Source organism: Daktulosphaira vitifoliae, unplaced genomic scaffold (genome assembly GCF_025091365.1).
Source record: "Daktulosphaira vitifoliae isolate Bord-2020 unplaced genomic scaffold, ASM2509136v1 Scaffold_3, whole genome shotgun sequence".
Taxonomy (NCBI): Eukaryota; Metazoa; Arthropoda; class Insecta; order Hemiptera; family Phylloxeridae; genus Daktulosphaira; species Daktulosphaira vitifoliae.
Window position 1 is genome coordinate 25,110,171 of NW_026099574.1, and position 26,617 is coordinate 25,136,787.

The following is a 26,617-nucleotide window of genomic DNA, read 5'->3' on the forward strand; positions in this document are numbered from 1 at the left end:
ACGCGCGAAAAACTCGACGTGGGTCGCCGTCCTGTCTCGAGTTCAGAAATTCGTTTAAAAATTCTCCTCATACTTATCACACCGAAATTACTTATTACTAAGTTCTAATTATAATTACGAATGGTGATAAAATACTGATAAATCATATTTTTCAAAAATAGCAATGTACGTTGTGTTCATTAATAATAGCAACTACTATGTATTATTTAGTAGCAAAGATCTACCGAAGGTCAATGGCGTTGGCCAAATATGTATTCACTGCGCTACGTCATTATTACATTGTATAGGTAATTTTATTTTTTTAGTTTTTAATAATATGCTAAACAAGTAGCAACATTACGTCATTACATGCTACATACAGTTGATACTCATTACTACTGTGTATTACGACCCATAATATCATTATCACAAACTATTTTAAATTTTAAAATGTTCAGTTTTTTATTATCTTTTAAGGAAAATTTATCGATAAGAAATATGTACGATAAATTGAAATTATTTATTCTAAATGTTGAGTTTATTATTATAAGTAATGTATCACCCAAATATTAATTATTTAGATTTGTTAATTATGAAAGTATTAATGTATCCATTATAATAATTACTATATTAATGACGCTTAGATATAATTTACCTAAGCATCCAAAATTGTACAAAATTTCACTTAATATAACGTTCGAATAATAAATTTATAAAATACAATATACAAAATAAAATAATTAAAAATGTTTCATGAGTTTAAGATAAGATAATGATGTCAAACTATTAAATAATAACAACTTTAAAAAATTTTTGATGAATGAATGAAAAACTGGTTTCCATACTTTTGAACAGGTTCGTTAAAATTCGAGTAGTAAATATTTAATAAGTTGATTAACCGAAGAGAGATTCCACTTCAAAAACGTAATAATAATTTGAATAAATGAGAATTAATAAATCTTTTTTAAACAATTTAATCTGATTTTATCTCTACGTCAGTTTATTCGAAATCCACATTACTTTTTTCCATTAAAAATGATCTCCTAATGTATCTAACAACAAAATTAGATGTTAAAGAATTTACATTGTATTCATACTACTCTATTTTATACAATAATTTATAGTATACAATTCTGGTAGTTCTGTATTGTCTACCAGACTTAAATTTTACTTTTAAATTATTGTCTCTATGGTAATTCATTTACATAAATCTTCACTCACAGAAAATAATGAATCGCCTTAACAACAATGTAGTACCTAATCAACCAATCTCGAGAATAGGTTATACAGCATACTTATTTATAAGTTACAAAAAAGTTAAGCGTTTATAAACCATTTTGAGTGTCTATATGTGTTTTACTTTTCAATTTACTTTTGCCCCAACTCTTTGACGTATACTACTGAGATAACGCTTTGCAGGATTAATGTTTCTACAAAGATAAACGAGTTGTTTATTCTTCGCAATTGAATAAATAAAATCATATTTATCTTGAATACTGGAAGGTGGGTAAGGGAAACGGTACTGTATTGTATATTATCTCAGTGGGCACGATTATAGTATTTTTCTCATAATATTACTATTGCATTTATACGATGAAGGAATGTAATAATAAAAATTCTAAAACAGATAAAGTCAAAGTGGTAAAAAAAGAATTTAAATCCAAAGCCAGTTATTGTAAAGCCTTTCTAGTATCCTAATTACAGTGTAGCTGAGATATTTGAAAAACAACAATAATAATGTGATTAAATCGAAGTTCGTTTTAATTACAGCTATTATACTGATAAAACTAAATCAAAATTACAAAAGATAAAAACTATGATTAATTTGCATATATATTTACATTATGAACTATTGATTTACGTATGATGAACTTATTATTTTACATTTGTTTATAAAAATATACAAATCGCAAAAAGATCGGCAGATAAATATATGAGAAGGCAGAAGAATAAACATACAATAGCCTGTTATTTGTTGAATAATTCAAAACCTCTTTCTCATTCCTCCACTGTTCTCCATTGAACAACAATCTATAGTCGTGGCCAAAGTAACACTATTTTCCTCTTTTTCTTTACCATTTTATTAGATATTCTATTATAATTTACGACTTTTCTTTATAGTTAATACCACAAATACACGCATAAGGTGAATATCACACTGGTGTTTACATTTTAAAAAAATGATTATTTTCTAATTGAATGTCTACCTACAGATTATGTTAAATGTTTAAAAGTTGAGCATATAGAAAGGCGAATAAAATAATCGAACTAAAACACTTTTATTTAGAGTTCCGGTTTATTATTATCATTTTATAGTTTAAACACAAAATGTGTTTAAAAATCTATGAAATTAAAATACTTTGAAATAAGTGCTTTCGAATAATAATAAAAATAATAGAAATGTAGAAATTAAACATGTTTTGTAGGATTTTTGTAATACACAATCCTACTTATAATATATATATTAATACAATAATTATAACTTACATGTTCTCCCATGCTCATGTAATGGTTGTTGTTGTTGTTATGCATATTGTGAGCAACCGAAAGTGATAAGTCCAGATTGTCGCTTCTCTGTAAATTAAAAATAAAATTGTACAATATACATTAGAAATTATTATTAAATTTATTAAATAGTGTATTTCGTGCAAAGAAAATAGTATTATACATTTTATAGTCTCGAAATCATGAGAATTTATATTTTTTTTATCGATGAAATAAAAATATTCCAATTATAGACACAAAATATCTCACATATGTAACTTAACAACTTAAGCAAATAAATTTCAACTATCAGATAATATAACAATAAATTAGTATTTTTTTTCTGAATCTAACTGTTACGTAGCAATTAATCCAATAAAATATCATCTAAATAATAGACACGTTAGTTAAATCAAAGTACTTCACTAATAATATATTAACATTTATTGTAAAAATTGAACATTAAAGTACTATTTGTAGTTAAATCCATGTAAAATAAAAATTCATAATTTTTTTCTACTTGTAACTGATTCCATGAATTTCATAGAACAAAATGTTTTTATAGTTTATTTTACATTAACAACAATATTTTATTAGTTGTACAAGTTAAGGGTATTAAAGTTAAAAATTGTACTTCATTTTTTACATATTTAATTCTATTTTAATATTAAGTTTTATTACAGAAAAACTAATTATACGTTTCATGAAAATTATCTTTGAGATCCATCAGAACTGCTACTTAAGTTTATAATTCCACTTCACATTCTTGTTCAATTACAAAATAATTACAGTGTATGAACAACCCCATTAATCGCCTATATTTTACGTGATTTTTTCTTAATAATTATCAAGCTTGGTCACTATAGTTTTTAGCTTGGGGCGTTGTTCAACAAACGAATATTGCCTAATCATAATCACTATTATTGTGTCCTTCATGCACTCCAGTGTCCATCAAAAGTATTCATTACTCTTAAGACCACCCAAAAATAATTTATCAATACGGACACGTGTAGTTTTTCCTCGTCAAAACTATAAATCGTGGGGTCAAATAAGTATAAGCTATTTTTCATTTTTTTCCGAAGAAAAACAATAATCACCAAAAATATTAAATATAATATCTAGTTTTCCACATCAAATAAATGTCAAAATAAGCTCTGCAATTGTAAATACCACAATTTATATTTATATTCATATATTATTTTCTTTTTATTTACAATTGTCTCATTTATTACCCGACTTCATTGTCTGAGGTCCGCCATAACCGTCTTCAATTTATTTATTTTATGCCGAACACAACAATAAAGAGCTCACTCCCTTCTCATCAACCTTCTTTGAAAAAAAGGGTGGGGTAAGATCTAAAGAACAAATATTTCTCTATTCCAGACATATTATTCTTATTCGTTAAACACAAGATTACTAGAGAATTTAATATAAAACGTTACTAATAATTGATGATGTTCGCTTCGGTCGTTTGTAATTCACGTGCTATTGTCCCATCTCAAATAAATACATTTTGATCGAAACATATCATATATAAAATATCATGTCGGCATTATTTTTTCAATTTTGTCGGGTTGTACTGTTGGTTTTATAGTTACTGGCATTCATATTCAAATTTAAAAACTGTAATTGTGTCTTTATATTGTAAAATCATAATATTTTTGTTTGAAAATAACAATAATAACTTCTTTCTTTTATAGAGCACATAGAATAATAAATATAGAAAACACTATGGAAAAGAATTTTATTAACTAAATATAACTAGGCTAAGAAAAATTAGGTCCTTTCCTTGTTTTTTTAACGTCCCCACCATTACGCTTCATTAAGTATTCGCGATACATCTAAAGTGTTCTTGTGACCACAGTCATCCTTATGCGTAGCTTTTAGTTAAAGTACACTTAGTCAGAAAAAACTTAAGCCTAAAATGTGCGGACAAAAAATATATGGTCAACTTAATGATGACACAAGGTGGACGGGGGTCATAAAAAAACTTTTAATACATTTATGTGGAAAGGGAATAAAGGTATTTTTTCTTTTTAATGAAAATGCAAAACATGTATTTTTTTATTGGGTAATAAAGTATGTTGCACAAGTTTTCCAGAAATATTCATGGTCTATTGTTCACTATCATTAAAACAGACGACCAATGCATTGTAAACTGGTTAAACGATAGTCGATCCTCACGTTTAATTGTGTGTATGTTTACTCAGTTTTACTTTTAATGACGTTTTCGTTGTTCTGCGCGTCTGCAAAGCAATACCCACTAGCAATGGACAAGATAATTTATAATTTAATAGAAACAGTACATAACTATTATTTTTAGAATCAACAGAACAATAAACCGACCTGCACATAAAATGAAATTTAAATTAACCCCTAAAAAGTAAAACTTTAATAATATAATTTATTACTGTAGTTATTGTAAATCAGTTCGGCTTTGGTATGGCATTATTTTATATTTTGTATGTTACACAAAGTAATTGGAAGATAATAACGATTAGGGTAATATATTTTCGTCTTGACGGCCACCGTGTAATAACATTATAATATATCAACCCTGCCTGTTTTTATATATTATTATTATTATGAATATCCGTTTGAGTAAATGGGTTAATATTATGTCGGTTTAAAAATGTTTGTCTTTTCAACCGTACGATTTATCGCCTTTGGCTCAGACGCAAAAAAGACATTTGCGTAAAATCACTTTATCCTGCCAAGTTATGCATCTAATACTGAAACACATACACAGGGAGAAAAGCATGTTTTACTATTAAGTGCCAATCAGATATCACTTTAGATTTTAATTAAATTCTATAGCTGCTACCATTTCTGTTTTCATCTCAAAATCATATTATTAAAATTCAAAATATCTGTTGAAAAATTCAAATTCAATGATATCCATACATGAATTTGAACAGGCGGTAACTTTTTAAAAATTTGACCGAGTTCAATGCCCCCGAAGACGTTTGTTTTATGATTGAAGGATTTAGATTATTTTTCTGAGTTTGCACGTCATAAAACGTATGTAATATTATTTATTACGACTTTTCTTTAACGGGTTACACGGTGAATAATGCAAAATACACGTCTTTCTTAGACACGTCAGTTATATTTATTTACATATTATTAATATCAATAAGACATTAATAACAATATAAGAAATATTATTTAAAAGTAGAATACGTTGTCTACAGTTTTCCAAATAATGAATTTTTTCGACAAATGACCAGACGTTTATAGCATAACTTGAAAAGTTTTTCTAATAAATCTGTTATACTGTTTGCTTGAAACTATATCTCATGCTAATAATATCATTCCTATAAAATTATAAGACTCGAGGTCAACTTTATACACCTGAGTTTAAATAATCAATAGCCTTAGAGCCTTGGAGTTCACGCACATTTTCTATTTAGATTGATTCAATACATGTACATTATTCATAATCTACTGTATAATATCTATCCGGCTCTTTTTTTTCTCTAACATTAAGATATACTGACTTATATCAACCTCTATCTTCATTATTTATTTATTCATTAATTTATTTAAACGTCAAGGATACACTAGTTTTAGTAATAAAACGCAGTTCACAAGTCCGAATGGTATTTCATTTATCAAAATAGTTTCTCAACATACAAGAAATTTAATTTACACAAAACTACTCTAGACTTTAAAAGTTAAAATAATAATACGTTTTATAGTAAATATTTTCAAATATGACCCCAATTTTTCAAGCAATACATTTATCAATGTCAAAACATAAAAATTCTGTAATTATAATAGAAGTTATTTTCATTTTTACTTCTATTAAATTAAAAGGTAATTCTTAAAAGTATTAAATAGAAGTGTATAACAATCTATAGTAAATGACAGCTATTGACTATAATACAACAGTACTTTTATTAATGTACACAATTCATTTAGAGGGCAATGAAGAATATTAAAAAAAATAAACCTTTATATTACCCTTATATAGACATCGTAAAGATTTTATTGAACCATGGGGATTATTCATTAATTTTAATTGAACTTTAATTGATTATAACATTAAGGTAAATATTTCAATCAAATGTAATTCTAGTATAACCTAGATTGATTTAAAAAAAAAGAACACATATTTGTAGCCTGGCAACTTCAATGATATGCGTGTTCATGTATTTAATTCCAATGATAAAATTAGTCAATATTTTAAATTTTCTCTAGAAATTTCTGCAAATACAGATATAGATGTGAGTTTATTATAATTTTGTGTTATATTAGTCACTGTTCATCAGAAATATTTTCAAAACAACAGGCATTTTATTTAAAAATGTTTGTTTACTGTGAAATCACTGAAATAAGAAATGAAAAACTGAGCCATTTAATCTCTATCATTATTTTTAATATGCAAGCCTATTCGATCCACTGTATCCCTCTCTCTTTGTTTTTTATTTCAAACACAAGTCTTTCCACTCGGTTCGACATTCGAATTTTTCCGGCGAAACATGACTCGGCGATAAAACAGTCCTTTTCCAAGTTAGATGACTTCTTCTCGACTGTGTTCATTTACCAAGAACGCTGAATCGTTTAATTAAGACAGTCTTGGTTCTCACAATATTTTTATTTTTAGAATATATTTTCATAATGTATAACACATTTTAAAAATATCATTCTTAAAAGTTATTGAGATAAACTATTACATGTTGACTAAAACTTGTAGTAATTTAACATGTAATTTACATTGTGAAAAGAACACAATTTTCTTCTATAGATAATATGTAAAGTCGACGGTCAGCATCTAAAAGGTGTAACGACCGTATTAGGCTCGCTAATTTATAACTGAATTAGATTCAGTTGAAAGGCAGGAAATCATCAATCAAACATGAGAACTCCAAATGAAAATGATCGTTCGAACAAATTCATTACAACTCCATTGTAAACTAGGGCCCATCGCGTCTGACACTCGCGCAACAACACCAATAAAACAGTATTAAATATGATAAAATTCAATAATAATAATTTATATCAAATAAGTTTAACACACACACTACTGTCAAGATAAAAGTAAACGACATGAGAAGGTATTTGCGACGGCTTAACACAAAACAAAGATTAAAGTCAGTCTAAATTCTGAACAAAAACAACAAGTATATAGCCGGCGGACTTATCCTAGTAAACATCGGTAACGTTCATATTTTGTTACCTAAGTTTCAAAAACGACTAAAAAAAACCTAAATCTACTTAAAAGTTGTGTTTAAATAATATAGGCATATTATAAATATATCTAAATGAAAAAATAAGTAATCATATTTTAATATATTACTTAAAATCGGATAAGTGACAAGAAATAGCGCCGTGTCCGATCGTTTTTCTATACAGAAATTGCGGACGTTTTTTATTATTATGTTTAAACGATACACGTGTTTTAGCGCCAATATCAGAAACAATTTTCAATTTAATACGATCGTGACTTATTGGCCCATTAAATTCGATAATGTCACTCGTTGACGCTGTTTACTCTGTTATCCGAACGACAATCGCAAAGTATGTTCTGTTAAACAATAAACCTTATGAGTTATGAATAATATTAAACGAAAAGGAAAAAAAAAACTTTTTCACAAAATAAAAAAACCGTAACCAACATTTGTTGTTCTCTAGCAAGCAATCATATACGAGAGGAGAAGCCAATTAAATAAATGAGTAAAAATGTAAATTTCACGAAATAGCTCGACTCTCTTGTTAATAAAAACTGTGATAACGACGTTAACTGAACATTTTTTTCTAAATACTACTGAATAGGAACTGAAATCTTTACCGTTATTTACAACAATAATGTAATAATTAATGACCAACCGAGTACAACAATTTAAATCCGTCAGTAGCCTTATGCATCTGTGAAGATTTTTTTAATGAACAAAATATTTTTAACAAACATACCGTATTATTATTATTATTATTATATTTATCGCACAACAAGCAACAATAATTAATAATTCCGTTGGGCTCCGTAAACATCATTAATACCAACGGCCACCACCGTAATAATACTACGTTTTAATAATATAAAAGATTTTTATGTTCATTAGAGTGTTCATGTATTTGGCTGGCTCGTCTCTCGCCACTCCGCGCAGCTCCTCTTGCGCGAGAGATGACTAAGGACTTTTCGTCTTTGTGCATCAGCCACCATGACAACATCGTTCGCGTTGGTATTATACAAATACATTTTTCTAGTCCTTTTGTGTCGACCATTATTCAATGGTTAAACGACGGAAAATACACTAGAAGAAGAGTCGACCATCGTTAATTATTGTCGCCCCGAAGTCGAGGAATGCTTCTTATGATGAACTCCTTTTGACTTCTTAGTAGTGCTTGATACCCCACTTTTGGAATGATATTAAGAAAAACTGTATCAATAACTAATCATTCATGCAAACTAATCGAACCAAATGTCATCGGACGACATATTAAATTATGTCTGTTGAACAAAATTTAATTAGTCTCTCCGCTGTCGATATCGTTGTTTTAGTCCTATCTAGATTAAAATATATTTGTTATTTTTCACAAGTTAATCTACTTGCGTTATTATCGGCCGCCACTATAGAATTAACCTTTAATGACTATAAAAACTCCGTTTCACATTTTGACCTTTAGCTGACATTTTTATTCGCCTAACCATTCATTACGTTAGATTTCACTCGGCCCACGGTTTATTGTTATTTCATGTAAAATATTCCATCTTATCAAATCGAAAAGCAAAATGTATTTTTTAGAGTCCGCTAAGTATCAATTATAAGTGAAGAAATAAAAAATGGATACCTTTTTTAATATAAGACTAAACTTAGTGAATAATGAACGTCCGAGATAATTTAACCTGTCTACTTACTTTTGTAATTTTCAATTATTATTTGTGTTAAAGTTTTTTATCGTCAATAACTCTGTGATATAAATCGTTGTAAGACGTGACTACAGGCATGGTTACCTTGTGTACACTGATGTTAAAAACTATTTATTTATGATGGCCTAAAGGTTTTTAAGAAAATCCAGTTTATTAAAAATTCAATCATTTTTAATACATAGCGTTATAAAAAAACAATGAGTAGATGCAATGAAGTAAAACTAATAAATTAATACTCTAATTAACTATTGAATTCTAATCATTTTTTTTTTTACATCAGTCGTATTACAAAATGAATAACAATAATTTATCCTGATAGCATAAAGGTAGTTCTCGTATAACAATAATAATTACAACAAGAGCAGTTTTTAATTGGCAAAATTATTATCGTTGAGCATCACTAGTGTTTTATTCTCATAAAAAGTTGAATTGAAGCCAAAGCAATATTATTAATTGGAATAAAAAAAGAATCGCTAGAATATGTGTTCTAAAGTTAGATAATAATGCGTCATTGTACCCACTACGAATGGTACATAGTTAGATGTATTTTTTATATGCTATAGTAACGACCCAAATAGTAATGTTTTATTTACGTTTTCTTTAAACTTATAATTTTTTAAAAATTAAGAGAGATATTATTAACAATCAATCAGTAATTCTCGCACTTCTTGCTCAAGAGTGTTCCACTCGAATTATCTTCCTTGATAACTACTGAGAGCAGCCGTTCTCACATAATATTACATTTAGAGAACAAAATCTCACAAATAGGAAAAAATTAAAACCTTTATTTATGTACCGTCACTAATCTCATTGGCCGACCCTGACATCAGTACAATGATCACACTGAAACAATGGGAATTGGTAATAAGTGTGACATAAAAATATATAAATATTCAGCATAAAAGTGGAATATCATTTCAGTAAACGGTTCAAAATTTTAGTTTTTAAATCCCTAAAATGAAGATGATTTGATCATCATTATCATGTTAGTAAATATTATATCTCATATGGAGATATAACACTACATTACTATACTACTGCTTCTAAATACTTTGTCTCGACCATCTTTTCCATACTACAGAATAGAATTACAAAATGTAATCTGCCCAAAATTGTTGGTTATCAACGATAACCTATATAAAAACTAACAGATAATGGACGTACCCGATCTCTCAAGCTAATAACATCTCTCTCGCATCATATCTCGAGATTATACATCTGGCACTCTGTAATTTTCTCTAAACATCTGAACCAGTTTTTCTATTTTAGGTTTCTCCCAACCCTACCATTAAACAAAAAATAAAGAACCGTTTCAAGTTAATTCATATACATAAATTTAACAGTCCATATACGTTTTTGGAAGTTCTAAAATTATTTATTCTGTTAATGTTTCGTCTTTTGAGTTGATCAATTTAATGTTGAATTTATATTTTTTTTAACTCAATTGTATTTATTTACTGTATAACATCTATTAGCGGAACCACGGTAAATATTAAATATTATTTTAAATAACCGTGATTAAAAAGTAATGCAACTTATGGTTACTGGGTAATTAAAGCGCAATAATATTGTATTACTTAAAATATCTCATTACTTGCGCACTAACGTAGCAATCAATCTACGACAGTACTTGTAAACATGCATTTTAATAGGTTGCATGTGGCTCGGTATACTATTTTTTCTGAAGTTTGACGACCTCGTTTTATAAATACCTTTTACCACTTGAACTAATTTGAGAATATTTGATAGAGGCAGATATGATATAACGAATAACTAAATAAACATTATTTTAATTAATTTTTAATCAATTAGAAAATTAAATTACATAGTTAAAAGAAAAATTACTTTGATAAATCAACAGTGTGTAAGAGCTTTGTCATTATATTAAAATATACATTAAGTAAAATTGATTTATATTTTTATTTTTAGAACTAAGTTGGAGCTAATAATTCAAAATATTTAATGACCTCAAAAATAATTAATCCTATTTCATATCATTAATCGTGCAATAAGTATTAAAAGTAGCATAGCATGAAAATCCTGATAAAAGTATTCGGTACAATTTCGATATTTATTTTAGCAAGATAATGTTATTTTGCAAACTTAATTGATTGAACATATTATTATGACGGATTAAATTCTAATGGTTGGGGAGCAATGCGTTATATTGACGTGCCTTGAGGCATTTGGCATGTAAATTGAATTTTCTTCGCTCTATGTGTGAACGATGCTATAATATATTATTATATCGTTCGGTGATTAATGATTAAAAGTGAAAATTGATTTTCAAATATTTTAAGAGACGAGAAAAGTGTCGAGAATATTCCAGTGTTTGGAAGCATGGCGTTCTCTTTGAAAAATGATTTTTTTACTATTTTATTTTTTACGCTTAATCTTTGAGCGGGAAAACTCTTCTTTTTTTTTTCGTTTACATATATACGAGAATTCATCTCGAATTTCGAAATAATTTTTTGTTCATCGATAGCACTTTACCAACAAAATATTTTGAAATATTTTGTTGGTAAATATTTAATACATTTTCTAAAACTTATTTTACTTTGAACTTTCATAAAACTTAAAATATTTTATTCCTTAATGGCTTCCATTATATGATAAATAATTCTACTTCTAAGTGCAGTGAGTTTCCAAAAAATATATTGGACTATCTTTTTAAGGTGTTGTATATTAAAACTTTTTAAAACTGAAACAAAAAAAAAAAATAGTGACTTTTGAATTTAACTGTTAGGGTTATTTAGTCTAAAGATCCGTTGTGACATTGCGAGGGAATTGATGGGCCCCATTGGGACTTTTAAAGAAGGAAGGATTTACTATTATTGATTGCACACTTTCTTGTGACTATATTTTTATTGAAACGTATATTCAGATTATTTGTATAAACTAACGATAAAACTGAGCTGCCGCAAATACCATAATATTTTAGCACTAGCCGGATATTTGGAAACAACGTATGCGGGTGTACGGTGCAAACGACAAATGGAGGAGAGGAAAAAGTACAGAAGTTATTATAGTGTTTTTCGAGCCATGAATTATATTATAAAGTCGTTATTTTTCTAAAACACAAAATTCATATTACACATTCCTCATTCGCTCGATGGGAAGTGAGAGTGGGGTAGGGGGAAATTTAGCTATGGAAACGAACATAAATCTGTTTTATGGCTACTGTTTTATCCACCCATACCACCCTACCTCTCATTCTATTTTTTAACAACCCCCGTGTTCAGTTACGTTTGCTCCAATGCTTGGCGAGCTTTTTCCATTATTTTTATTGTTGTTATTTTATTACCGTTTTTGGTTCTCAAGCGTACACATAATGTAAACGAACCTTTTCGATAATATTATAATAACACACTAAACAATCACTTTACATTAATAACATTAATATTATTCTAGTCATTATGAAAACGGCTATAAATAGAAGTGTACGAAAGTTAACGAGATATGAATGTCATTTAATGTTAAATATTCGCAGAAATTATTTTTTAATAAAATATAGGAGGAGCTGGCAATCAAGATTAATTAAATGTTCATCATAGAACACATAAAATTATGATAACAAACTAATAATTACAGTTTTAAATAGGTCACTGAAAATAATGCATATACTTTAATTGATTTGAACTTAATTAAGGTCTTTAGTGTTTTTTTTTAATTAATAGCATTGCTATGAAAATAAAAAAATAAGAAACTTATCATTACATAAAACAATAATTCAAGTTTACCATATCAACATTTTGGTGATAATCTTACACTTAAAAAACTTTATACCGATGTTACGTAAAGCAGAGTATTTCCCACAGCTCATTTTAGTTCAAGTACTTGAAAACAAGGACGTGGCTGCTGTTGTCTTAAAACATACTTCTCTTTGTTATCTGAACTGTTTAAAATATTTTATTTGTGCACCGCATTAATCACAGCTATTAGATAACAATATAATAATTTAATTTGATTAAAAATATAGTAAACACTAAATGAATTTCTAGTTTAATGTCGCATGTTGTCCTTGAAGCGACACAGGACGAATAAATTAGTGTTCTGGATAGGTTCAAAAAGTAAAGTTTTTTTTTTCCATAAACGATAGTAGCTTTAAATAATAACGCTTTAATAAATATTTTTAGAAACATTTCTTCTTAACTTTAAAAATATATTAATTACATTTCACTGTAGTGAATGTCTTATCGTGGGTATTATGAACACCTCATATTTTTTAACGTTTAAGTTTTTATCCAAATTTAATTTGGCGACGCATTTAGTTACAGATGATGTAATGTGTTCTGGTGGAATTAGAAGGGAATATTTATTAGTAAAAATGACTACTAGCCTACCTACATTTATTTATACATAATAATATTTTAGTTTTAATCTTTCACACTTACATTCCGGTTTCTATTAAAATGCAATTGTGACTAATTTGCGTTTATATCATGAATGAGAAAATAATTATGTAATTTAACGAGCGGCACCAATATATAACGGAAAATTGAACATTTTCCTCGTTGACTTGATGATGACAAAATAACACTTCCATTAATAGTCAAATGAAACCAATTGTAAGATTATTTATTATACTGAAGGAAATTGGCAGTGCATTATTATAAAATTATTCGAACAATCAGTTGAAATTTTTAAATCCTATACAGTGTCTAAAATCTAACTGACAATGATTTTTAAGTCATAAGTTGTAACAATAGTTACAACTATTACCATTGAATCAATAGTTACATTTTATTGAATTTTTTATTTTATTTTTATAGTTATTGCCTTTTTAGACTACTTTCAAATCATATTTTTAAAAGACTAGAATATTTTTTTTAATTATTTTTATTGTACTTTATATTACTTTAAAATGGACCTGAGTTAACATAAAATTGGTTACTTCCAAAATGATTTATTTAGCTTCAGATAATTCGATCAAACAAAGTGCATAGTGTAACAAGGTAGGGGAGAGTCCGTACTGGATTACGTCATTGAGATAACAATAGAATATTCTCGAAAGAATTTTCTCAGTGATGGGAATATTCTTGAGAATATTTTCCTGCGGATAATAGAATGTGTTCTTTTAAAAACAATAGGATTATATTATTTCTTTATGAATATTTAATCAAACTTGAAAATTATTTCAAATTGGAATTTTATTGAAAATTTATGATGAATAAATAATGTATTTTGATTGGTCGATAATTACATGATAACAAAAATATCAAGAATTCTTTAAAAAAAAGAACATACATTATTCAAAGACTAAATATTTTAGTTTACATGTAAATAAAAGATTACATCAAATAATTTTTTTTATAAATTTTAGCATTTAAGTTTGATTTTGGCTACTTTTAATTATACACAAGCCCACAAGACCCATAAGCGTTTGTAAAAATACAATATTTTCATTTATTGACCCATAAAATTACTAAATTTTCATGTAAAGTGGCTGAACTTTACTTTAAAAAATCAAATAACACATAAATTTAGTTATAATTTTCGTATACGTATCAAATAATTTGAAAAGTCAAATCGGGTGACATTCATTAATTACCAATAACTTATTGAAATCAAAAAATAGGCAAATTATAAATAATACTAAAACATTGGTTATAACTGTGAAGATTATGACTATTATATTAAGTGTGTGTGTGTAACAGCAGCAGCTTTAATTTGGATATATATGCTGTATACCGATCAGATAATATTTTTATAAATATATTTAGTAAACTTTCACTTTAGGTAACCGCCCACGTGTCACGACGAGAAGTCCTTGACGTTCCGTTTTCTTTTATCGTATCATGTATAAATTGTATACCCCTTTCTTCAAGTTATTAAAAAAAAATACATTCCTTGATAAAGAGTAATTGTATTAAAATGTTTTGAATCTACCAAACATTCATTTCCCAATTATTTCAACAAAATTATTACAATTATTAGCTAATAAAATTTGCTCGTATTATTTTTGAACTTGGATATAATGATTTCACGTTATCAGTATTATTACTTTTAGACGTTGTAAAAAACAAACGGAAGCCGGAAACGATTATACTTTGGGCTCTTGTATTTCTATCAAACACTAAAGACTGAATAGCTGTCAAATCGCCCCAAGAATGTTAACACATTTTCGATAGGATCCGTTCTTTGAGTTTATCTTTTTTTAAAAGTCCGGAAGTATTTAGCAGGATAATCTTTTATCAGCAGAATTATTCGTGTCGCCGCAAATGTAACAATGAGGTTCTCAATGTCAAGTGGTTACATTTATTAATGACCATCTTATAATATGTTTACACTTTTAATTGCACTTACTGTATAAGTTTGTTAAAGTTTTTTGTATTATGAACATATTGTTATTTCAGCCAACGTAATGTGGCGGTTACAATATTAGCTTTGGTTGTCACAACAGTGAACGCCGGAAAGGTGGAACCCGCCTAAATGCAGTTTAGACGTGCCGCAGACAGTCACGGTATCTGTAAAGCAATGCCGCTTTGCGTGGACGTCACCCTGTTGTCACCACGGGCCTGTGCGTGTGGCACACGCTGGCAACGAGCCGTCTCATTAATGTGTGTATAGTACGGTGGCTAGAGCCGCCACGTGCTACCAGCCGCGGTTAACTCGCTATAGGCGGTCTAATCGTTTAACACGGTCGTTGAAAGTGGCCGCTGCTTAAACCCATTCCCATCGACACGGAGTACACAATTATGTCCGTTTCAGCATGTGCAGAGTAAGTCCGACTGGCCACACGTCTAAGACAACGTTTTTTTTTTTTTTGAAGAGGGGAGACAATGAACGAAAAACAAAAATTTGCTAATCGTTTTTTGTTTTGACACACATGATTGCATCTAAAAGTTAAGTAAATGGTGTAATGATATGATTGCATGTTGTCCTCGCGTAAAACAACAATGGAATCCGGTCGTTGGGTATCCCGAAGAATAACCGTTTGACCCTACAAATGAACTCCTCTCAGACTTCTCGGCACTATGAAAATAAGTAATGAACCAATGCAGATTGTCTCTTCGTTTTACTAAAGAACGTTTAAAATGTGTTATTGTTGGTACTTAATATAAAATGTCCAAAAGGAACACATTTCAAGGGAAATAACGTAATGTAGCATTAAGATCTAAAATATACAAACATTAAAGTTTATCGTTGAAAAAATTAACCATCATAAGTGATAATATTGATTTTCTACTTGCCCTTCAGTTAGTATTATAACTTATAGCTACCAAATAAATCTTGAAACTATTAAGAGTGTTAATCTTTGTAGACTGTTGATTAGCCAAAGATCCAAAAGTTTAATACACAAACTTGTTTGGTGAATTATTTCTTTTATTCATATCAGATATATTTTTTTTTGTCATCCTAAGAACTCTTCTAAGATGGCTATTGATCGAAAATATTTGTTTACACATTATTATTTTAAAATGCACAAGTTTTTGACAGCCAGTCTATAAGTTATATTTATTAGACATCAATAGATTTATAGCTTACAGTTATAGTTTGATTGGCAATATATTAGATAGTAGATAAACTTTTGACACGTGTCCAATAGTCGGAATTCTTAAAACAACAAATTTTAAATCGATTACATAACAGTTATAATGTAATCCGCTCTAAATATTGCCATGAGGTCTTAGAGGGAAATATTTACACAGCACAAGTCACACAAATGTAATGTCAAGTTCGATGACCTCACTCGAGTTATGCCATTGAGATAAACATAATAATTTTATTAAATTTCTATCGAAAAATATTACTATACCGAATCCGCACTGAATTTTCCGCATTTCATGTTATCGTAGCTATTGTTACAAATGTAAAAAAATAATTTTATAAAATAATCAAAACAAAAAGACTTCTACAAATGTTCGCGAACAAAACAAAAAAAAAATTATATTCAAGTATACACAATAGTTAATTTAATATTAAAAAAAATATGTCCAATACAAGTAGTATTCCTAGAATGCTGAATCACGATGTTCTATTTGACTAGATGATAAGGCAAAATATCAAAATTAGATTTACTTATTTAATTGTATATGGAAAATATTTATTTGATTACGAAGAATGATACAGTTGAAAATGTTATCGAAGGATTTCTTTTTTATGGGATGTGAACCGATGACATTTGATTGATTAATGAAGATAAATTTTTACTCTTACAATAGACACTGTGCGCATTAACTGATGGATAAAATTTCTTATTGATAGACAAAGATAGCAGGCTCAGATTCGGTTAATTTTCATAGATTATCACATACTAAGAAACACCGCATTTCTCGGAAGTTGGTAATTGATTATTTAAAAAGAGAAAAGTAATTTGGTATTAATGACGACAAAAGTCTTTAAGATAGTGGCGTGAACTTCAAAATGATTTTGAAACTAGCCGTTATTGAAACAGATGGGACAACCGGTAGAATGCAATCAAAGGGATTAGTGGACAGACAATCATAATGTATCTCCGTAAATATTCTTCGTTCCGACGACCGATCTTCGTTCTCATTTATCATATATTCCTAACGGGTACACACTGTCGTTACACATACATACGTTCATAACTCTCAACATCCCATTTTCCATCTTGTTGATGAGAAATAGTTACAACAAAACCGACAGATACAAATGACACAGTGTGAATCATATTCTATTATCTACCAAAAGAAATAATTAAAATACCTTGGCGAGACAACCTAAGCAATATGTATAAATATTTGTTATTACTTGAAGTTTACACTCACCACTTAACAGAGAGAACAGTTATGTTTAATTAATTGACGGTGTTGAACTTTTTATATTTACCTGTAAAGAAAAAAAAAAATGTTGGTTAGTTTGACACGTTTATACGAAATTTTGTTATAATACATAAAGTATAACTAATTTAAACTACTTTTGTTGTGCATATTATTGTGTGGATGTGTATATCATTAGACAGTATTCATGCATTAGTAACGGCTTGTTAGACGTACTTTCCATGCATTGTATGTTAAATAATACAGCAACAAGTCTTGACATCTACTTTGATACCAACACTAATTACGGGAGATGAACAGGCTATTTATTTGTATCGTGGCACTATCTTTATAGTCAAATAGGAATGCAACAAAAAGACAAATCAATCCTAATACACTTAAATGTATTTCTTATACATTTAAAATACGGTAATGTCAGGTCACGATATAAAAATCTCGAATTAGAGTTATTATATTATATTATTTTTCAATTGACGATTTGAGGAATAGATAAGAATTTATAAATCTATAAAAATTAATATTTAATTATATTGATAACACAACATTATCAAACAAACTGTATTCAGACAATGAAATACTTAAATATTTAAATAATAATAATTTTTAATGCTATAGATTATTTTCTCCTGGATATTATTGAAAACAAAAATGTAACAATAATACATTTATAGAAACTTCTCTACAATATTCGTATAGAAAAGTTTACATTGCAAACTTCTTTCATGTCACGGTGATCGAATTACTCGGACAAATTTGAGTTAAAAACGACTAAAGTAATAATAATTAAATATTGAAAAACGTCAAATTTATTCTATAAAAAATTGCATTTGCCTATCAATGAATTGTCTTAAAAGTAACGGTGTAAAAATGGGTTCATGGTTTCGTAGAATAATTCTACCTTTTTTACATATCGGTATAATCGGTAGCAGCAAAGGCAATGACAATATTCAAAGCTCATATAAAAATAGTATTCTCAGATAAAAGTAAATAATTCATGAAAGTAATTTTTGAATATTTTAATAAATTTGTTGAATTGCAAAATCCGTAATATTACAATAATATAATAATATTATTCATAAGCTTTTGATAACGGTATTAAATTATAATAAAAATATGACAAACAAAGAGAAAATAATGATTATTTAGCATATAAATAGCAATTTGTATGAGAAATGATAACATTCCAATGTGAAGAAATTCGGGATCATACAGCCAAAAAACTAATAGTTAAATAATATTGAAATAATTTAAATCTTCTTTAAGTTTTCGTAGAATTAAGTTGGATTTTGTAACTTGTTTGGTTAATGTATTTTTTTAACGTTCATGTTCCTTTGACTTGGGATGAAATCTTATTACACACTATTATTATAATTAATATGTGCTATTTATCTTGTGCTAGTGAGTATAGTAGACAAAGTAATAACAATCAAATTAGTAAATTTCGACTGGTTCACACTACTAGCCATTAAGCATCGCGCCAGCAAACATTTGGCTTATGGCAGTGACATTAACCAGCAATATTTTTGACCTGGTGAATTGACATATAACGTTTAGCGAACAAACATTTTTTCTGTTTATCCGTTTAAATAAATTTCGTCTAAACACACCGCGGTAAATTCTCAATGAAATCTGTAACAACTTAACTAGTTACAACAACTGCTGTGCTAATGACATAATAATTTATTTTACTATTTTTCTCATTTCCTCGTATCATAGCCATGTAATTTGATCATTGGTGAAAGTCGACCATGACATAATCATTTCGTCAAAAATTATTTTGAGCGATGAACCTGGGTTATTGTTTCGGCAATGAATTCCTCTATGAATAATAGTTTTATTACAAGTTCATATTAATTTTACTAGTAATATAAAAGTATATTTCGTTAAGCTAGAGAGAATAAAACGAGGAAGTGAGCGAGAAAAAGTAAATGAGTTATTTTGTCCATTCACACGCAAGTAATATGATTTATAGTTTATATAGTGCGAATATATACATTTTATAATAAAAGTAATTTATGATATACCTATTTACCTTTCACGACGACCCAGTTTTATAAGATTATTAGCCAATTTTATATTTATTTATGCATTTCTCGGTGTAGCAAACAATTAATATTATTATAAGTTTGAATTGGCAAAGAGCGTATGAACAGAATCGCAGACAAATTTATTAGATTGCATTTGACAGCAATAAGAGTGTACGCAATTAAAACGATTAATCCAACTAATAGTGGATTTAAAAAATGATTTAAAGCTTAAGAAGTTAATATAAAATATATTTATAGACTACAGGTAAGGATGAAATCAAAACATCTGTTTTACGTTTTGTTAGAGGTTTCGAAGGTTTCCAGACGGTAGCAGCTGTGGAAACCAAACAACAGACGGTCGTACACCTGAGTACAGTCAGGAAATGACTTATAAATATTTAATCATTCAACCCCATCAGAGAAATACGCAGGCGTAAGACTTAATTAACAGAAGCCCCGCCTACTCATAACTACCTACATTATTACTAGCGCTCCGGGTGGTCAGAGTTATATTACACTTATTGAGTATTATAGAAAATGTATTGAACATTAATAAAGCGATTTATTGTGGCATAAGGAGTAATTATAAATGACGTACTCAAGGTATAATTTATGCACTTGCTTCGATATAAAATTAGAGAGGAATACCTAACAACACTTTACATATTATTTTAATTGTATGAAATATATATTATCAGCGACGTTTGAATAATATCACGTTTCTGGTTCCATTAGAAAGTTGACCCATTTCACGTGGTTGTAATAATTATTAACCAACTTTAATATACAAAGAGTGAACGGTAAAACGAAACAGAAATGACTGTAAATTTTATGATTTATTTTATGAATTATATAGATGAAATTATGTTATTACATTTTAAAACTGATGCAATGGTTTTCAGTGAGAAATAAATTTCATGAATATATAATATAATAAGTTGCTTTTAAATTTAAATTCTAACGGAATAAATTACAAACTAACACCCGAAAACTTTGAACCAAAAATTTTTACATTAATTATCTCCAAAAATAAAATTGAAATGGCATAATTTATCTAAATAACTGTTATGATAATAATAATTGTTATAATTTTTAATATTATAATTAGTTAGTAATATTAAAAACGACGTTGAAATCTGTTCATAGATTTTATATCAATTTCTAGTATTAAATTTTTTAATATTAAGAATAATAACTTGACTTCTAGTTTATATCCCCATGATATCAGTTATCATGTTTTTAGTTCCCACGAATTAAAATAACATTCCTTTTAAATAATAATGTTAAAATTTGTTGATTACACTTAATGTTTATAACATACTATGTAATTGGGTTTTATAACTTGTAAATCAACGTTTGCTATGCCTATATATATATATATTTTACGACCAGTTTCAACGTGGATACTTTCATTTCAGAATACCATGATTACTAGAGGTCAAAAAGGACAAAGTAGGTAACGTAATAATAATGTATTGTTATTATTACACTGGAAATATTTTATTTGCAAGTGTGTATTATTTGTTTAATGATTTTCATATTAAACACATAAGAATTTGAGTGAGCAAGCACTGTAACACTTCTTAAATGTATTATCAATGAGTTATTATCATCGTTGAACTTGTAATTTTAAATTAAACCATTAAAAATGTGTTTTTAATTGAGATAGTAATCTTAAATGTAAATTTTGTATTTTTACATTTTGTATAGAGATTACATAAATTTTTAGTAATTTGTTGTACGGAAACCAATAGTTAAAGTATAAATTACATTATTTACTCATTTATTTATTATTTAAAAAAGTATGTTTTTAATTCTAATGCATAAATTAAAACGAATTTAATATTTTACCAGTAATTAATACAAAAAAAGTTGTTATCTAATTTTAATTAAAAAATATTCACCTGACCGTAGATAATCCAAACAATAAGTGAATAGTAATAAATATCAGTAGTTACTCAGTATTTTGGTGCGCTACATAGCGCAAAAACAATGAACTCAAAAACGGAAGTCGTCCTGTAGGTTTATGTTTTAATTATAAACGATTTATTGTTACTTTATTTCTTATCGTTGAAATAATTGGAAAGAGCTCCATTAACATTTTATGCGCCATCATTGATAAAGTTTGACATTGGTATTTTCTCAAGGGAAAACAATGCGTCGAGGGGTTGAGGATTAGAAAAACTATAGTCGTTTGATAGTTGCATCATGTTTAAGTGATCCCACTCCACTCCAATTTCATCATTGCATCTGAGATAAACTCAGTTATGTACCCTCTATTTTGTTAGACTTGGCAAATAAATACTAAAATACAAAATTCTGTTGTCGAAGAAAAAAAAAACCATGTTCGGGTTAAAGTATGAGTGATACCAATTTGTCGTTTCAATCATCAGAGAAAATACTCACAATATTTTAGTTTTGTGTATGGAAGACAAGAACTGAGGGTTAAAAATATAAAGATGATGAAATATTTTACGAAAAATCAATACGAACGTTTGGCGAGGGTTTGATATTTTTCTCCCCTACTAATTTATCGCCATTGTTGTTATTAAAAAAAGCAATTATAATCATAATAATTTATTTTTAATCCTTTAGAATTAAAATATTAAAACTGAATGTTCATAAAAAATAAATAAATTAATAATTGTTAAATCAGATATATGTAACTTATTAGCGCTATATATATTTTTTAATTTCTACTAAAATCATTTTTCCAGTGATTGTTATTTTTACCTCACACTAGAATTAACCCTTATGATTGAGCATTCTATTTTTCAAGCATTTTATTGACTTAACTATTCCGTTACTGATTATATTTTATTAGGCAGCTAATGTCATTATGACCATTTGTAAGTATAACGGAACAATTCTTAATTAAATAGTAACCTGTATGCACTGAACGATAAAACTTTAAATCAATAGAAACTGAAAAACATGTTAGGCATGACTGATTTTGGGTAAGATATGTGAAGTACCGAAAGATTGATAGGCTTTTAGGCCACTCTAAAATACAATATTTTATATTTTTTAATATATGTCTTGATATGTAGTACTTGTCAACGAACATAAAATATGGGGATATGAATATAAAAATAAAATAACGACCTGTATAATAATTTATAATGCCAATTATAGTAATATGGAATTCTTATTTACAGAAAACTAAACTTTTACAATAAAGTAGACATTCTTAACATATTATATGCATCATAACTATGGATTATGCAGTGTAAAACAAAAGGATAGCCTCACATGGTGTGTGTATTGTAAAGAAGTCAGTAAGACCTACAAAAACTTTTGATGTATAAAGTATGTATTTATTATTGAGTTAGAAAAAATTCCCATTGGCAAAAGTAATTACAGCGTACAAAACTTTAATATAAAAGCTACAACTTGAAGAATTTATTCGTTATTAAACATTAAAACTTTGCTACTAACATTAATCTAAAAGGAAACTTTTCGTTTGGTCGTGGAGCTCGGGGTTGGGAAGGGACAGAGGAGAGGAACATCAATGCATGAGGAACGAACAGAGGAGAGCTTTTGGCTCCGGACGTAAAGTTTAAACTTTAACTATCAAAACTTGCACCGTAAATTTCGTCCTCACCGTGGCAGCTTTTAATAGAATGAGATTTGGAAAAGACGTGCAACACGATTTTCACAGAAATAATTTCTACGTCTCCGGTTCAAACCTTTCTCTCGACCTAACACTATTTGTTGAACATTTTCAATAAAAAAAAAAAAAAAATTGGCTATGTTAAGTATTATTAATTTTTCAAATCAAAAATTCTATATTCCATAACGATTTGTATCTTAATGTTACAAGTGCTCGTAGGACGTAACGAACGTGATTAATAAATACATATAAATTATTAAAAAAAAAAAAAAATCATTATTTAATTGATCGAACCAACTATGACTTGAATCATTAGCCAGAAATATTCAGCAAGATATTTAAATTATTGTAAAAAAATTGTAATCTTTTATCCTGAACATTTCGAAGATATAAATCTCTGTCGATGATAAAATTTAATTATGTGTGTAATAGTTTCTAAATATAAGTAAATAGTATTTTTTTTTTGATGTGGTATATGACTAAAGTTTAAAACAACTTTTCATTGTTTGACAAAAACGACGGATGAAACGTTGCCAAGCAGACACGAATAACAGAGTAGAGGGGTGATGATGTGTCCGTCTCACCCTCCCTACAATGGCGGTATACGTTAAAATAATACAGCTCTTCATTTAACCAGTACCTTTGTCGTTCTTTTACGTTAAATGATAATGAAACTGATTTAAACGCAATTATTTCAATCAGACACGTTAGTTGGTAATTCAATTAATTAAATAAACTCGCAAAATGCCCAATGTTCAACAACAATGTGTTACTATCAAACAGCCAAGAATTGAGTATAATGAAATCAAAATCAATACTGACATGATAATAAGTCAAAAACGATTTGTTTTTCTGCGAGTCTGGTATTATTTTTTGCCGCAATGTATTCGACGATTTAATTGAAATCTATCATTGTTATATCTGTATACTCAATATTAAAAATTCATTTTAAACATTAGTACGTTTTATTATTGATTTTATGCTGCTTAGTAGTAAAACTATACAAGTGTAATGTATTAATCGGCTATACTCATCAACTACTTAATGATTATTTGCCTCGGCATTTAATTTGCACTTGTAAACTAGTTCTATTCATTAGGTGTTACATTATGTTAAAACATATCATTCATAAGCTTTATGTTTTAGTGCTTCATATGTATTCAGAAATCAGTAAAAAATATACACCTGTAAAACTTTGTAAGAGTGTAAAGGCGCAATTAAAATGAATCAATGAAGAGAAAATACACAACACATACTTTTAACATTTTCAAAGATACATTTTATTTTAATATATTATAGCTACCAATTATAAAAAGAATTTTGAGAATTTATTATAATATGTAAAAGAATCAAAACTGGTTTAATGGTTTGTTAAAGAAAATTGATTAATTTTAGAATCTTCTTTCAGTGTTAAATAAAACCAGTTAGCCTTTTTTTTTATGTATAATTATAGAAATAAAACAGAAAACATAGTTATATAAAACGTTAAAAAGAAATATCAATAAATTAATAATGCAAATGAATGTATACATCAATATTTCATGGGTGTACATAAAAAAATTAATTAAAATTCAATAAGATTACAGCTTGTCATTTTTGCTTACGGGCCAATAATGAATTATGGTATTCTAAAAAAATACTCACATAATTAGCCTCAACTGTTAATGAATAAAGATTGAAAGAAATTTAAATATATTTAATTAAAAAGCAATTTATATTAATGAAGTTCCTATTCATATTTTAAGTTAAACATAGTTTGACGTCATCGTTATTTTAATGAATAAGAAATTTAATTCTCAACTAAGAATAATACTAAATGGTAGGCAATACTATTTAAAACACAAAATTCAATTGCCAAAAGAATTTAAAAGAAACATTATTTTAAATAAGACTGCTTCGATTCAATAATTTTTCTATAGGTTATATAAACTTGACACGGTTATACTAGAAAAGTTTTGTTAGGGAGAAAAAATGTTAGAAAAAAGTATATAATATCTTTGTGAAAATATACTTCTTGTCGAGAAGAAAACTAAGAAGTTTCTGAAAACAAACTTTTTCTTTAAATTACGAGACAACATAATTTATTCAAAATATACTTTTTGAATATTTTATAAGACAATCATGGAGAAGAAAATAAATTTTAACATTATTTCTTCACTACGTCTGGAAAAATAAAACACAGTAGCACACAATATTGTTTGTGTGTGTGTGTGTGTGTGTTATTTACTACTACGCCAATCAGTCTAGACAAATATTATACACTATACACAATGTAGATTATTTTATTTATTGGGTCCCGTCATGTTATTTGCCCAGGCAGATTGAACATGTGTCTTCTACCTAAAGTGTCCTATACTCTTATGAAATTGTATTTGTACTTACCGCCGCAGCATAGTTACAGGAATAAATAGCGATAAATATTTTCAATAATATGCTATGCGGTTCTGACTAATAAAACCCAGCAAAATAATGAAACCTTAGTACGGATTGGCATGCATAACCTCTAATACAATAGGGCGTTTGGTTGACGTCAAATGTTGACTGTGTGATATATTACTAAATTGTAATTGCTATTCTCGGCCTATTTTTTTAGTAAAAGAAATCTTAGATTAAATTTATGTGTCACTATTTATCTGATCTTTTTGTTTAAATTTAACAAAAAATATAATGAAAATAATATTATTAAGTACATAACGATGAATTATGTTATACCAAGCAATTTTGTTGCTAGTGAAGATCGTTATTTATTGGAAAAGACAATAAATGAAGAAAAGTATTATCCGAGGAAAAATAACACAAGTGTTTTAAAATATTATGACTTTGTATTGTTTTGTTGGGACTAGAGTGATATATTGAAATTTTTTAGATATGAACCAAAATTTCATCTAATCTT

The 26,617-nt window shown here is 27.8% G+C and overlaps 1 protein-coding gene across 3 annotated transcripts in view; it reads right to left on the minus strand.

Annotated features, from left to right (window-relative positions):
- LOC126901806 (TOX high mobility group box family member 3-like) overlaps window positions 1-26,617 on the minus strand; it is a 67,151-nt gene that overhangs the window by 17,491 nt on the left and 23,043 nt on the right. For 2 of the 3 annotated variants that reach the window (XM_050678574.1, XM_050678573.1), the window contains exon 2: window positions 2,467-2,553. In XM_050678574.1, coding sequence (XP_050534531.1) covers window positions 2,467-2,553 — 87 coding nt within the window. Of the gene's footprint in view, window positions 1-2,466; window positions 2,554-18,072; window positions 18,140-26,617 lie in introns of those variants that run through there. The other variant, XM_050678576.1, reaches the window with a different exon arrangement.